Source organism: Oncorhynchus gorbuscha, linkage group LG23 (genome assembly GCF_021184085.1).
Source record: "Oncorhynchus gorbuscha isolate QuinsamMale2020 ecotype Even-year linkage group LG23, OgorEven_v1.0, whole genome shotgun sequence".
Lineage (NCBI taxonomy): Eukaryota > Metazoa > Chordata > Actinopteri > Salmoniformes > Salmonidae > Oncorhynchus > Oncorhynchus gorbuscha.
The window spans coordinates 39,259,338-39,275,613 of record NC_060195.1 but is presented as its reverse complement, the minus strand read 5'-3'; the positions used below and the strand labels follow the sequence as shown (position 1 = coordinate 39,275,613).

The following is a 16,276-nucleotide window of genomic DNA, read 5'->3' as shown; positions in this document are numbered from 1 at the left end:
TTCAGGCAGGTTTCCAAAACCCAAAGGTTGCCTTTGATCCCCATTCGATCCCAAGTCTTTAACTGAGATCCAAGTTAGTATTTTTACATTGCGCATGTAAATATATTAGAATCTCTCTAGACATTTATTGTGATGTGTTTGCCCAATGCCAGAAACACTCACCTAAACTAGCATTGCATAGGAGTTCTATTCAGGAAACAAATTGTTCTGATCAACCACTTTTTGAACAGAGCACAGAATGAGCAGAGGTGTTTAAACGGGGTTTTACATAATGTTTCAAGCAGCAACAGGAGGGCATCTGAATTCCTCACATGTTGTGTTTGGAGAGGTAAAGGGGACACACAAACGTGCAGGTTCTGCGGCGGGTATTACACCCACACTCTCTCGTTCTGGTTTTATTAATGCTACGCCAGCATCTCTGCTCATCACCCAATAGTGGGCTGGCATTCTGACAACTAGATAATGTCATGGCGTACCGAGCAGTAGTCGTTCCCGTAAGGCATCGTGATATTTAGACGTTCTGTGGCAGGCCCAAAATCTTTTTAGCATTTGATGATGTTAAAATGTCTTCGGAATTAGCCTTCTCTGAGCCGACTCGGCTGGAATCACAGCATGACGTGTGCTTTGTTTAATAGCTGCAGAAAAGGCTGACATTTATCACAATACGCAATAGAAAAGTTTGTTAGTGCGGAAGAACAAGGCATAACCTGCTCAGTAAGAGTTTAAATAGAAGTGAAAAGACTAGGCTTTTGCAAGGATCGCCTTACAGAAGACACAAAAGAAAATCCATATATCTCTCGAAAAACATCAGATTAATGTATGCAAATGAAAGCAGTTAGAATTCTGTTTTCTTCTTCAAGGAGACAGACCAGTGTCAATACAAAATGCCAAATCCCAGTTAATTGTTTGCGTGGCCAGGTGTGCTGTCTGAAGGGAACAACAATTATTTTGCAATACATTTTCCTCCTTTCGGTGATAAAACAAACACATTTGACAGTAATACCAAATACTGAACAAAAGCATCACCATATGGATCCCAGATATGGGCCCCATCACCCTCTTCATTTGGGTGCCTGTATGAACTCACATATTTATTTCTTTATTTTACCTGTGAACAGTTTGGTGATGGCCCTGTTCTGGCGGCGTGCTGAGCAGATGAGAAGGAGCCAGGGCGGGAGGTACTCGTGGTGGCTGGCCAGGAGCTCAGCGATGGTCCTGGGGGTGCCTGAGCCTGAAGACCTCTGTTCTCCCTCACCCAGCTGACAGCCTTCGTCGATGGAATCAACCAGGAGGAAGAGGGCCTGCAGAGGTGGCTTGGCACTCAAGAGTGGGAGGAGAACACACCTTTAGGGCAAGAGAGAAGATGAGAGAGATTTAGAACTCTCTCTCTGTGCACCTAGCGCTTTCCACTGCGAGCTGATGCTGTTGAAGAGAGTTGAGGATGATTGCAGGCGTACATCAACAAAAATAGATTTAATGTCAGTCTGAGTCACACGTTTGACTGTATCTTAGTAACTGTCTCTCTATCCACAGTTCAGCTTTCAGGCCCTTGACAGGCCTTCACAGTGCAAATGCAAATCTTTAGGGAATTGAAACCTGCAGTTATAGATAACAGGTGACATGCCCCCCCAAACGCTTCTGAAAAAAATCCTGGGGAAAACACTGGACTGTATGTACTGTATACAGACAGTGTCCTAAATATTTGTTCTTAGCCAGGAGCTGAAATAACTGAATTTCAACTGAATTTCAATTGAAAGCAGACAGAGCAGGTCCATATTAATCAAATGATGACGTGACAGTTTACAAGGCCGACGACTGTCTGGAATAGCCAGGAAAATCTCCCCAAAAAACACCCCCCCAAAAAACAGCCTCACTACACTGTGAATAATGTACAGTATTAAACCACATCAATCCTTGTCTGTACTCACAAACCCAAGGGTTTAAATGCTGCGTCAACCTTGAAATAACATGAGCGTTAAAAGCCAAAGGGAAAAGTGAACACCCCATTTGCTCGAATGACAACGTGTATTATGACTGCGTGCATAAATGCCATGAAGCCAGCATTGTATCTGTTCCCGTTTTATTTTCCCAACCTGCATGCTTGTGCTGGCAAACCTTCAGTGCCTGTGTACAGTACAGAGCTGCTACCCCCAGCCTGATTCCAGTCTTGAGACTGTTGTTTTGCTGTTGTAAAATACCGCCACCGCTAAAACAGCGCTTAGTTATGCATATCCCTCGCTAATCAAATTGGAGCCTTTTAAACACGACTTTTAGTCAGACTGCAATTCCAGTGCAAGGGCTCAGCAAACACTTTCCAGCCAAACCTCCCCTCCAATCCTCTGTTTTTCCAACAGCTCAATTTCTCAAGTGCAAGAAAAAAGAGGGTAGTGCGCAGTCATCAACCTGCAAGCTCCATCATTACATCGCTCCATCTCAGAGAAACATGGCCGATTGCTCTTTCTGACGGCTGCAGCCCCACATCGAATCTGCAGCACAGACAGGAAAACCAGCCAAGAGGAATGCCAATCTGCACAGTTTGTGTACTGCAAACAACTACAGCAACGCCGCCTGCAGACAAACAAATTCACAGAGACAGCAATGCGGGCCTTGTTATGAGACAAAGAGCTATTATTTTCCTTAAAATCAACTGCTTTCAGAACTGTTGATAACTGACCTCCCTGCAGGAAGAAGACAGGGGCTTGAAATGAGCACAACAATGGGCTGGGTGCCAGACTAACGTCCGAAGAGCCTCAGCCAATGATGGGTGTATTTGTGACGCATACTTTGCCCCGCACGTTAACACTAACTATTTTGGTTGTTCTTATTCCGTCTTCGACATATGTAAATAGCAGGAGAGCTATTATCATTTAGAGAAAGAAAGAGAATGTGAAATGTCCCTAACGCGCACCCGGCATCTGTTGTGCTGCAAGTCCCCATCTTCCACGACATTATGCAATGTGGGCTTCGCTTTGAAGTTTCAGTGAAGATGTTTAGGCCGACAGGCAGCCCTGGGCACCTTGCTCACGTCTTACACATTTACTGAGACGCTTTTATGAGGTGGGGGCTGAGCCTGAAATTTCCTTCATCATGCAATGGCGCAGGGAGACTGTGGCTCAGGTCCAATATACCGTGCATGGCCGGCCATGACACCATTCTATTAATGGAAAAGAACAGCAGGTGGGTCAACTAGTCACTGCAGAGACCCCATTGAAAAGCAATAGCGACTAGCACAGGGTCCACTGGAAACCTGAACGAGACTCTTTTAATGAAGAAAATGAAGATTTCTTCATTCAACGATTCCATTTGGAGACAAAAGCCGGCTCAGCTTCTTTGCCTTAGTCAGGAGAGATTAGCAGAAAAAGACTGCATGACAACAGCTGACTCATGGCCCCATCAGGGGGTGGAGAAAGAAAAAGCAACCAGCTCCCAATCTGGAAAATGCATTTTATTAATTTATACATAAAGCATGGTGTAATTCCAATCATCTTCTCCTAACGAGTCAACCTGAGAGAGACAATGTGAGGGGTTCTGCTGGGAGCAATGTGGATTCTGAGAATTTAGCAAAATGGCAGCCATGACACGGCAAGCGCTGTTACCCCACTGCATTAGCACTTTTCACACAGAACATGTGCCATATTAATCCACGGGTGAATTGGTAACATGCCAACTACGCTGGAATGAATAATGCTAGCATTTTGTCAAAGAGGAGTAAAGAACGTACGGTAAAGTGTTTCTAAAGTGATGGGGCTCTCAGACATGTCAACACAAGACAATGTGAACTGGTGCTGCAGAACAAAGTACAACCATGTCTAAAAGTTCAAACAACTGCATCTCCACAACCCACAAGCCTCTGCAAGCAGAAAAACATATAATATATATATATATATATAGCATAAAGCTATTCGGTCCACATTTCATAACTCCATGGGCTCCCCCCATGGATCTTGTGAGGTAGGTTCTCCTCACCGACCTCACAAGTTCAACACACACACACACACACACACACACACACACACACACACACACACACACACACACACACACACACACACACACACACACACACACACACACACACACACACACACACACACACACACACACACACACACACACACACACACACACACAAGAACTAGACAAATTTAAACCTGTTTGCTTTTCCAGAGCATAACAAACAGTGATGTGGTGTTCTTTTTTTAATTACCAGAACACAATCTCTTTATGAAATTTGATACAGAAATGTAGCCTATTAGAACAGTGGTCACCAAATGGTCGATCGCGATCGACTGGCGTATCTCCAAGACATTCCTGTCTTGCGCTGTTGGCAGTAGGTGCACTTGTTTCACCAGCCCTGTGCGCCGGTAGGCAAAGTGTTTCATGCGTCTGAAGGTACAAACTCTGCATACTTGGCATGTCCAGAGAGCAAATCAAATGCACATATTAGAGGTCGACCGATAATGATTTTTTTTAACGCCGATACCGATTATTAGAGGACCAAAAAAAGCCGATACCGATTAATCAGACAATTGTTATATATATTTTTTGTAATAATGACAATTGCAACAATACTGAATGAACACTTATTTTAACTTAATATAATCCCTCAATAAAATCAATTTAGCCTCAGATAAATAATGAAACATGTTCAATTTGGTTTAAATAATGCAAAAACAAAGTGTTGGAGAAGAAAGGAAAAGTGCAATATGTGCCATGTAAGAAAGCTAACGTTTAAGTTCCTTGCTCAGAACATGAGAACATATGAAAGCTGGCTGGTGGTTCCTTTTAACCTGAGTCTTCAATATTCCCAGGTATGATGTTTTAGGTTGTAGTTATTTTTTTGGAATTATAGGACTATTTCTCTCTACACCATTTATATTTCATTAACATTTGACTATTGGATGTTCTTATAGGCACTTTATTATTGCCAGTGTAACAGTATAGCTTCCGCCCCCCCCTCCTACCTGGGCTCGAACCAGGAACACAACAACAACAGCCACCCTCGAAGCGGCGTTACCCATCGCTCCACAAAAGCCGCGGCCCTTGCAGAGCAAGGGCAACAACCACTCCAAGTCTCAGAGCGAGTGATGTTTGAAACGCTATTAGCGCGCACCCCGCTAACTACCTGGCCATTTCACATCGGTTACACCAGCCTAATCTCGGGAGTTGATAGGCTTGAAGTCATAAACAGCTGCTGGCAAACGCACAAAAGTGCTGTTTGAATGAATGCTTACAAGCCTGCTGCTGCCTACCATCGCTCAGACTGCTCTATCAAATCATAGACTTAGTTATAACATGATAACACACAGAACTACGAGCCTTGGGTCATTAATATGGTCGAATCCGGAAACTATCATCTCGAAAACAAGACATTTATTCTTTCAGTAAAATACGGAACCGTTCTGTATTTTATCTAACGGGTGGCATCCATAAGTCTAAATATTCCTGTTAGATTGCACAACCTTCAATGTTATGTCATAATTACGTAAAATTCTGGCAAATTAGGTGAACCAAACTGTTGCATATACACTGACTCTGTGTGCAATGAATGCAAGAGAAGTGACACAATTTCACCTGGTTAATATTGCCTGCTAACCTGGATGTCTTTTAGCTAAATATGCAGGTTTAAAAATATATACTTCTGTGTATTGGTTTTAAGAAAGGCATTGATGTTTATGGTTAGGTACACATTGGAGCAACGATACACACCGCATCGATTATATGCAACGCAGGACACGCTAGATAAACTAGTAATCACCATGTGTAGATAACTAGTGATTATGATTGATTGATTGATTGTTTTTTATAAGATAAGTTTAATGCTAGCTAGCAACTTACCTTGGCTTATTGCATTCGCGTAACAGGCAGGCTCCTCGTGGAGTGCAATGTAATCAGGTGGTTAGAGCGTTGAACTAGTTAACTGTAAGGTTGCAAGATTGAATGCCTGAGCGGACAAGGTAAAAATCTGCCGTTCTGCCCCTGAACGAGGCAGTTAACCCACCGTTCCTAGGCCGTCATTGTTCTTAACTGACTTGCCTAGTTAAATAAAGGTGTACATTTTTTGGGCTAAATCGGTGTCCAGAAATTTCCGATTGTTATGAAAACTTGAAATCGGCCCTAATTAATCGGCCATTTCCGATTAATCGGTCGACCTCTAGCACATATATGCCTACCGCTAGCCAATCAGATTGCTCAGATCACTGTGTCTGCAGCTTCCTCGTTGATACTGTGATTTCATAACGTCTAAAACTATGGCTAGTGAGAGACTTTCAACGAAAATCTACTTCTACACCCGCGGTGTGACCTGCACTGCAGCTTCAATAAATGAGGCAAAGTGTATAGATAGGCTTGTGTTGTAATTATTAGAGTCTGTGTGTTTTTTGTAAGAATATTTCCTTTTCTCTGGTCATACAAATCAAATCAAACTTAATTTGTCACATGCGCCGAATACAACAGGTGTAGACTTTACTGTGAAATGCTTACTTACAAGCCCTTAACCAACAGTGCAGTTCAAGAAGAGTTAAGAAAACATTTACCAAATAAACTAAAGTAAAAAAATATAAAAAAGTAACACAATAAAATAACAATGTCGAGGCTACATACAAGGGGTACCGGTAACGAGTCAGTGTGCGGGGTTAGTTGAGGTCATTTGTACATGTGGGTAGGGGTGAAGTGACTATGCATAGATAATAAACAGCGAGTGGCAGCAGTGTACAAAACAAAGGGAGGGGGAGGGGGGTATCAATGTAAATGTGAGAGGTGCAATAGTGCAGTGTATTTTAGTCTTTCGCAGTAACTTGATTCAAGGTGCAAACAGCAAATTAGTTGGCTTAAGGACAAAAAGGGCATCTGGTAATGGATGTTGCAAAATAAAACAAACATGTTCAAGCTTCCTAGAAAATGTAGTCTAGAGCTGTCTAATAAACAGTGCTCAATAGACAGCTCAGTTAATGCAAGATAGAGACAGAAGTGGCTAGCGTATACAATTAAATAACCTGCACAAAAGCAACTTACTTTGTGCTTTGGACCAAGAAAACAAAACACGAGATCAATTTGGTATAAACCGAAAATTAATTTAAATGGCTTAAAAGCAGAAAAAGTACACAACTTAAGATAGCTGAATGAACAAAAACAGGTTTAAGCCCTACACTAACCCCTGAACGCCCAGACAGGGTGTGCAATCCCAGGTCAGATGGACAATTATTCAACACTGTCAGTGGGATCTGAAATGTCATCCCTTCCAACTCCACGACCCCCTGCGCCTTCTTCTATACCACTGTTAAAATTGACTCTGGGACACGCAACACAGTACACAGCATGCTAGATGTCTGACAAAGTGTGATGATGCAGACTGTCGGGACAATGAGATGGTCTCCTGTATTTCACCCTGATGAGGTAACTGCCTCCCCTCCCATTCACTCTGGTCAGAATGAGACAGAAGAAGAAGGCTGATATCCTGCACAGCATTGCACGACTGACATCCTCTGAGAGCACAGAAGATCAACCGCAGCTGGGGCTTTCATTTCACATCACTTAGCGACCTCCTAACGTGCACAGGCAACAGCTCAGTTAACATTTAACCCGTTCGTCATGCAAACACGCAAAGGGGATCTGATGCACATGTTTGGGCTTTTTAGTGCGATAACACCCCCTCCCATACCCACAGCCCCTGTATGCCAAGTCAAAGCGACGTGGACAGGGAGGCTGGCACCAGAATGCTGAGTCATCGCGGCATCCTTTAAAAAGTGGCTTAATCTGTAGCGAGTCTTTCTGCAGCCGAGCAACGCATGACGGGCGCGCAGCATTTCATCTTCGATTAGCATCCTCTTTTTTCACTCCTACTGCAGCTCTGTAATCCCCAACGCCACTAACAATTACTAATTGAAATGACTACAATAAGAGTAAATGTACTGGTACAACTTTACAATATGCAGGTACTGTGTTATCCCAGTGAAGGTAAACATTGTTTCATGGTACTTACCACTGTTGCACCTGTAGAATGCACAAATTCAAGAATTTGGCAATAAACTCAAGAGTTGAGATGCATTTTTAGGATATATGATCATGGCACAGGTTTGTGAGGTTAGAACAACCATGTGTGACTCACCACCTGGGTTCGGTCTTATGTAGCAAAATTGGAAATTTTGTTTTTTACATTGGATATAAGTAGAGACTCAGAGCTACAAAATGGTATATCATACACTGTATTTTTGAGGATCAAAAAGTTGAAAGTTGATAAACTTGTAACTCACTTTTGAGAAAATGGCCTTTGAATGTTTTGGTATCTAGTGAAGAGCTCTTCTTTATCTACAACCATTCAGCATCGTTTACACCCTCTTAAGCTTTAGCCCCACCCATCTCGTTTCACTCTCGGAGCATTCAGAGCTCACACTTGGTGCTCAAGGCTGTTAATTTGTTAACCTCTGGATAACATGAAAACAGTGAGCTAGCCAGGTAAACAATGAACCTTTGCTCGGTAAAAAAAAGTGTACCATCACACACTTCACATAATGTTCGCTAACGAGCCAGCCAGCTCACGTTAGCTAGTTAAGGGCTTGTAAGTAAGCATTTCACTGTAAGGTGATTTCACTGTTACGTGATCTGTGTGATCTTTCACTTTGTTTACCTAGCTAGGTTCATTGTTTACCTGGCTAGCTAGCTGTTTTCATGTTGTATTCTGCGTATGTGACATAACATTTGATTTGAAAGTGGAGAGCAACGCTTATGCAGCTCAATACATTTTAAAAAAGATGAGTTCGACATGATTACCAACAGACTGACCAGCTCAAATAGACAGATGCATTCTACATGGCAGACCAAACCGAACTCCTCTCTCGGCATGTCCAGCCCTCTCATTATCTCAGCCAATCATGGCTAGTGGGAATGTTGCTGTTTTTTTCTGTGGCTTGACCAACAAGGCTGGTAATTTAGCAATTGTATTCGTATTTAGATGGCATACAAGGTTGTTATTAAGGCACATTTTTATTTTATTTTACCTTTATTTAACTAGGCAAGTCAGTTAAGAAAAAAATCTTACTTTCAATGATGTCCTAGGAACAGCGGGTTAACTGCCTTGTTCAGGGGCAGAACAACATTTGTTTTACCTTGTTAACTCGGGGATTCGATCTTCCAACCTTTCGGTTACTAGTCCAATGCTCTAACCACTAGGCTACTTGCCGCCCCACATGAAAGTTCATTTTTGATAAAAACATATTATTTTACGTTTCAATTGGCTCTCCTGTGAGGTCATGACGTGCGACATACGCCTAGTTTCCTGAATCAGGTCACATATGTCATGAACATATAGTGTCAGCAGAGTTTCAATAGATCCAGGTAGGGATGGGTGATACGTCCTAAAAATCATATGTAGATTTGTTTAAACTTATGGACGATTCAAAATATATCCCAATTTTTTAAAAACATTTTCCCAAAATAAGCTTTGTTGTTGTAAATACACTACATTTCAAACAGTCAGCAATAATCTAATGAATTCAGGGCTTGTTAAATTATACCTAGGCTAAATGTTAGCCTTCCACAACCCACTAATGATTCAATTGTTTTATTACAAAAAATGTAAACTGCTTTTTTTTTGCCATAATCACTGACCTTGCTTTCAATTCTCTCTATGAAAATGCACTTTTTGTTACAAATGTAACCAGAACCATGCACAATGACCAACTTCTGGTAGCAGGCATTATAGAAAAATAACAAAGGTCTTACAAACACTCTCAAGCACAAGCCTACGTCCATCACTTTGTTTAGATGTTGAAATCAAGTGGCCAACCTGGTGAAGAAGACGCTTATTTCTCAATACGAGATTGTGTTACCAATTGCGTCTTTCTATGCTCATTACACATTTAAAAAACAAAGACGAGACAGCTAGCGCTAACAGTCTGTACCGCAATGTCGTGCGTCACCAGTGGTGGGAAAGTGGGAAGGTGCATCGTACACATAGCACCAAAGGAAAAAAAAAACTAGATTATTGCTATACAGGCATTTGGAACATTGCGCTAGAACATACATTTGATTTATTCAAATTAATTGGATATATCGCCCAGCCCTACATCCAGATCGCATCCATAATTTACAGAGTTTTTTACAAAGTTTCTCCTTATGTTACAAACAACATCTGAAGTGCCGAATTAAAGTAGACGAAAAGCTCCATATTGCTGTCAAACTTCATTTGTAAATGTTAGCAACAAGCTAGTCAAAGCCTACAGCCATTGCATGTATAAAGATTTAGAACATTACCTTGCTCTGCTAGCTGTAGGCCTATATATATATATATACACTACCGTTCAAAAGTTTGGGGTCAGTTAGAAATGTCCTTGTTTTTGAAAGAAAAGCACATTTTTTGTCCATTAAAATAACATCAAATTGATCAGAAATACAGTGTAGACATTGTTAAAAGTTATTATGGCTGCAGTGGCAGTATTGAGTAGCTTGGATGAAATGTGCCCAGAGTAAACGGCCTGCTCCTCCGTCCCAGTTGCTAATATAAGCATATTGTTATTTTTATTGGATATAAAACACTCTGCAAAAAACTGTTTGAATGATGTCTGAGAGTATAACAGAACTCATATGGCAGGCAAAAACCGGAGAAGAAATCCAAACAGGAAGTGAGAAATCTGAGGTTGGACGATTTTCAACCCAGCCCCTATTGAATTCTCGGCGGGATATGGATGAAGTTGAACTTCCTAGGGCTTCCACTAGATGTCAACCATCTTTAGAAACTTGAATGAGGCTTCTACTGTGTGGTGGGGCTGAATAAGAGCTGAATGAGTCAGGTTACTGGCAGAGAGCCGGGTCCTGGTCACGCGCAATTAACATGATAGTAACCTGCATGGATTTTCTACACACAAAGGAATTCTCCAGTTGGAACTTTATTGAAGATTTATGATAACAACACCTTAAAGATTGATTCTATACTTAAGTTTGACAAGTTTCTTCGACCTGTAATATAAGTTTTTGAAGTTTTCATCCGACGTTCGGATGGACTTGCAAGAGCGTTTGGATTTGTATACCTAAGCCCTAACAAAAGTAGCTACTTGGACATAAATAATGGACATTATCGAACAAATCAAGCATTTATTGTGGAACTAGGATTCCTGGGAGTGCATTCTGATGAAGATCATCAAATGTAAGGGAATATTTATTATGTGATTTCTGGTTTCTGTTGACTCCAACATGGAGCCTTTTTGAAATGATAAACTTGGATTAGCTAACATATCGTGCCATTGGAACAAAGGAGTGATGGTTGATGATAATGGGCCTCTAATCGCCTATGTAGATATTCCATTAAATATCATCTGTTTCCAGCTAAAATAGTCATTTACAACATTAACAATGTCTACGCTGCATTTCTGATCAATTTGATGTTATTTTAATGGACAAAAAATGTGCTTTTCTTTCAAAATCAAGGCCATTTCTAAGTGACCCCAAACATTTGAAGATAGTGTATATATTTTGACTAATAAGACAATTCAATTATATGGCTAATGTTAATTTGGAGGAAAATAGAAATCTAATGTTTAGAAAAACTTCCTTAAACTTTCTTAGCAAAAGGATCATAAAGGAAAACACTTTGACCCACTGAGTGAACAAAATACTGCCAAGAAACTCAAACCTGGTTATCAGATTCAAGCCATGATCACTTTCCAAGGTTCCTTTGCTCCCAACACACAGATTTATTTGCCTGGCAGTTATTCAAACTACTGCACGCTCATTTAAAAATCCCCCTTACAAACAAACCCCAAAAGCTCTCACCTAAACAATAAGAGGACCTGCCCTTTCAGCACATTTCCTAGTGCCTTGAGCTTTTAGAGTGCCCACATGACTGAGTTTATTCCACCTATTTATTTGTGCTCTTTTGTCCTGAGGAAAAAAAGCTAAACATGTTGCAGGGAGACCTTTTGATAGGTTCAAACGACAAGGTCAAATTAATTCCACTGTTAGTACTCTGGTCAAAACACGGTAGAGGCCATTGCTAGAGGGAAAGCATGTTGCAATTAGATTACATGGGTAAATTGGTGAGATTCCATTGTATATTGCCAAGTTTGTGCAGTTTTGTTCGTTATCAACAGTCCTACACGCTGCTTGAATTCCGCCCCACCCACCTTCCTCCCGGGTTTTCACACTTTGTTGTTGTTTCTATCTCGATGAAGAGTAAAGGTATATAACTTGTTCGGGTGACTACAATAGCACACACAACGGTGAATGGAGAGGATGGCAGTGCATAGGATGGAGACCAGGTTGAACCAGGTTTAATGTATTGACACAACCGGTGATTACGATCAACAAACATGCTTGTTAGGCCAAGGAATTTGGCCAACCCCTCTGGCATTCACATGCTGGTAAGGCCTTAAAACAGAGTCTGAGGTCAAGGCTCCACCAGTCTTGTTTACCAGGAGCCCAACCTTTACAAATGAACACCCTATTTTTCATTATTGAGCAACAATGTAGCCTTGTTTTTGGAACATGTTCACCTGAGATGAGATTCCACTTCTAAAGTAAATTAGGGGAACCCTATGTTTGGAAAAAGAATACACTTTTATAATCCTCCATTGCTTGCTTTGCCTATTGAACATGTCCGGACACAAAGATAGAGCGGTGGATATTGGCTGTGATACAGATCTTCCACTTCCCAACGTCCTGCAACCTGATAGGATCTAGTATTTGTGTACAACAGTGCCCAGGATTCTTTTACACCAGAGATGGCGATAAGACATTCTCCAGAGTGCATATTTACTCCACAAACAAAAGGCTGTAATCTTCGTTCTTCGATAACAATTCTGTCTGTTGTCCACGGAGTCGGAACCAAACCTCAAGCGGTAAAGAAATGCACTTGTCTAGGCCAGGCTGGGTTGGTGATGCTGTCTGTGAGAAGCTTTCCATTCCCTTGACACTGACCAGAACTGGACCTCTGTCTGTCCACTGGTTGTTCATGTCCCCCATGTTAACCTGCCTTCTATCGCAAATGTCACAGTCAAGTCCCAGGCATCAATAGTGGCCTTATTGCTATAATAACTGACACACGGCTACTTCCTCAGCTTCTTTTGGGAAAGATGTGAAAGACCGGGGAAATCAATGAGTCCATTGGCCATTTAAAAATGATTTACCTCGCCGAACGTTTGACCCACTTTCCCAGTGTGTGGTGTAAAGACGGCGCAATAAGCATCACCATATGGCCAGACAAGAGGCGTGTGTGTTCAACAACGCATTCCATCCCATGTGTGTATAGTATAGACTGGTTGACCCATCGTGCTGACAAGTCGTGCAAGTAGCATACACACAAGGCAGTTCCTTTACAAATATAGGTTCAAACCCCTTTTTAAAGACCCAGTCTTACAGAGAGAAAAGTCTGCGTGGATCACATTATATGACCAAGCTTGATCCTGTACGGTTTTTGTCTCACATGTGCAGCCCACGTCGTCATATAGGGCAGTCAGTCACACACTTCCAAGCAGTACATTCTTCCCTCCAGCCAACTGAGCCTGGGTGCCACTTAAAATAACTGACCTTTTTCTCAACTAAGGGCTAGCGGGGACAGTCCCACGGAATGCCACAGAACAGGAAAACAACAACACAAACACTATGTCAATGGGTAGCGGGACAGAGGACTGCTGGGGTAGGGTTAAGGGAAGTGTGTGAGCAGTAAAAGTGGGAGGGGTGGGGTAAGGACAGGGGGGTGGAGGGAAGTGGGTGGGGCAGCAGGCTTCACCTACCTCTTGAAAGCCTCAGTGGGGTTTCTCTCACACTCCCCGGGCTGCAGGACGCTCTGCACCGCTGGATCGCGCACCTTCTCCTCGTAACCCGGCAACAGGCCGCTCCGGCAAATCTGGGCCACCAGACCTCGGATGAAGCCGCCCAGGCAGAGTGTGTCCGAGTCGTCCGCCCGGCAGAAATGGAAGGCCAGACTCTGCTGCTGCAGCCCCCGATGAGTGCCCTGGGCTGACGAGGGCCACAGGAGCTCCGTGCACAGGGCCGTCTTCCCACTCCCAGGCCCCCCCACCAGCAACACCCCCCAGGCGGTGGCCTTCGCAGAGCCTGCTGCAGAGCTGCCACAGGGGTTAGATGCACCAGTGCCGGAGGCACCGGCCTGCTTGCTGGGAGTGCTGGTCAAACCACTCAGGCCATTAGTCTTTTCCTGGAGACAGTGCTGGATCTTGTGGAAGACCCACTCCCTGCAGTAAAAGCGCTTCCCCTGCAGCAAACTGGTTTGGGCCATTTTGAGATACTGCTGTTCTGGCTTTTCCTCATAGGGCTTTCCTTGCCCTCACATTTTCAACCCAGAGTAGGCCAGCTGTAAATTTGAGTATCCATTTTTTCTTGCCTCCACATGTGCCTTTCCAAGTTGATTGCAGCTGTCCTTAGTGTTGTGATAAAGACAGTGTGCAACTGAAGCTCCCTTCTGAGAAAACAGAATGGCTGTGGGTGAGAAAAGCAGTTTTTGGGACGTCGCTGAATATCTGGGGCAAAAAAAAGAGTCACAATTGAGGCTTGTACTGTACATTTTCCACTAACTTCTTCCATGGCTTTCTCATTGGCTGGACTGAATGCTCAGTGTTATTCCAGGTTTGTTGCTTTAACATGGTGTTGTGCATGACAGGGCACAGGGCTCTGAGTGCATCCACTATCAAACTCAACCACAGCTTGATCAAATTAGCCCTGAGAGTCAGTGATGTGTTTCCCTTGATACATTTCATAGGGAAACTGGAGCAGGTATATAGTTTCCATTACATTAACATTTGAGAGTGCCAGAGTTGTGTTGGTCTCTCCAATAACATTGATTGCCTGGTCACTTTCCTGGAATAAACAGAAGCTTGCTGTAAAAAAAAATAATAATAATAAGATTACAGATTCAACTTTTATCTAGCCTATACAATTACACAGTTCACTCTCACTGGAAAATGCATAGCGTTGCAGAATGGGGGAGCGTGTTTATAACACAGTAACTAACAAGACATTGTAGATGGTCCACACTCTTGGAGTCTTGGCAAGGTTTCGTTCAGTATCTCTAACCTACTCACTGATCTCCCTTCCTTCCAAGGTGGCTTTAAATCGCAAACATTTCACATCCGGGAAAAAAAACTCCAAATGAGAGGACCCCCTTTTATCTGCATACAGCGACATTAACGTTCCCTATCCCACGATGCAATAATGACTAAAATAAATAACTTGGAAGTGTGGTTTCTTTTCAGATCGCCAATACAGTGAGCGTAATATGTCTATCAATTTAAAACACGTGTATTATGTCTGTTAAATGTTATTCACCTTTCTCCTGTTTTCTAGGCGCCCACCTCATCGCGTAACCAATAGCCTGCTACAGCGCTCTCATTTTGGAAATACATGACAAAGAGGCAGTTTTAAACTCATCAAAGAAATGCAACCGCAAGCAAAAGCCTACAAATATGTAGTAGGGGTAGTAAACTGTCATAGGTATCGATGAAAAGTGGGCCAAAGACTGATCGGGCTACGCCGTCTTTTGTATGACAAAAAAAACCTCACCCATTTCAAATGGAATATAATTTAACACCTTTAGTCAGTCTAAAAACCTACACTATCTAAAATACAATGGCATTCCTACAAACAAAGAATAGGTCAATGAGCTGAACGCGGCCCTTAATCTTGTAAAATACAATGTAAAAAGTGTTTTTTAACTTCAAGCAAATGTGGAACGTTTGCCCATTTTTCAATGTTACAGTTTGAAATACCGTATAGCCTACGGCTTCTCACCTCTTGCTGAATCCCCCTTTTCATTTGGTTGCTGTGTCCGTCATTAAACCATTTGTCTCTCTAACCAAATGCTATGCTTTAAAAGCAATATTTGATTAGCCTAATCTGTTTCTAAACGCAATCTTCGAATTTTTCCATCAGCGTCTTTGCATTCTCTTTCTTTCAGCAGCCGCGGCTCCTCCTGCTATCCAACACAGCGCTGCAGCCTACTATACTTAACCAGTCTCTCAGCCTCCAAACATTCTAATATTCTATCTCTTGCATTCAGAGCACACACGCAGGATGGACGCAAAGTCTGATGGGAATTAGAGTTTTATAGGTACCGAAGCCGCCATTATAAGGGCCTTAAAATAAGAAAAACGTTGACTTTCTGCATTATAGAACATTAATAACGAGTGTAACGTTTTTGAGTTGAAACCACTGCAGCAGCTTTTCTCTTTATTTACATAGATGTTTCATGATGCTAAAATAATTTTATTAGAACAATGTTGCATAGAGTTAAAAGAGACCGTTTCAGACATTTCCACACGCCTTATAATCA

General features: G+C 42.2%; 1 protein-coding gene across 4 annotated transcripts in view; it reads right to left on the bottom strand.

Annotated features, from left to right (window-relative positions):
- Nucleotides 1-15,960, bottom strand: part of LOC124010887 (ankyrin repeat domain-containing protein 50-like) — a 36,806-nt gene extending 20,846 nt beyond the window's left edge. Inside the window, exons 1-3 of one of the 4 annotated variants that reach the window (XM_046323642.1) lie at nt 15,736-15,960; nt 13,725-14,825; nt 1,109-1,344 (exon numbers count right to left, since the gene is read on the bottom strand). In XM_046323642.1, the coding sequence (XP_046179598.1) occupies nt 1,109-1,344; nt 13,725-14,227 (739 nt within the window). In that variant the 5' untranslated portion in view covers nt 14,228-14,825; nt 15,736-15,960. The remainder of the gene's footprint in view (nt 1-1,108; nt 1,345-13,724; nt 14,826-15,735) is intronic. The other 3 variants (XM_046323643.1, XM_046323645.1, XM_046323646.1) reach the window with 3 other exon arrangements.
- Between the last annotated feature and the right edge of the window lie 316 nt (nt 15,961-16,276).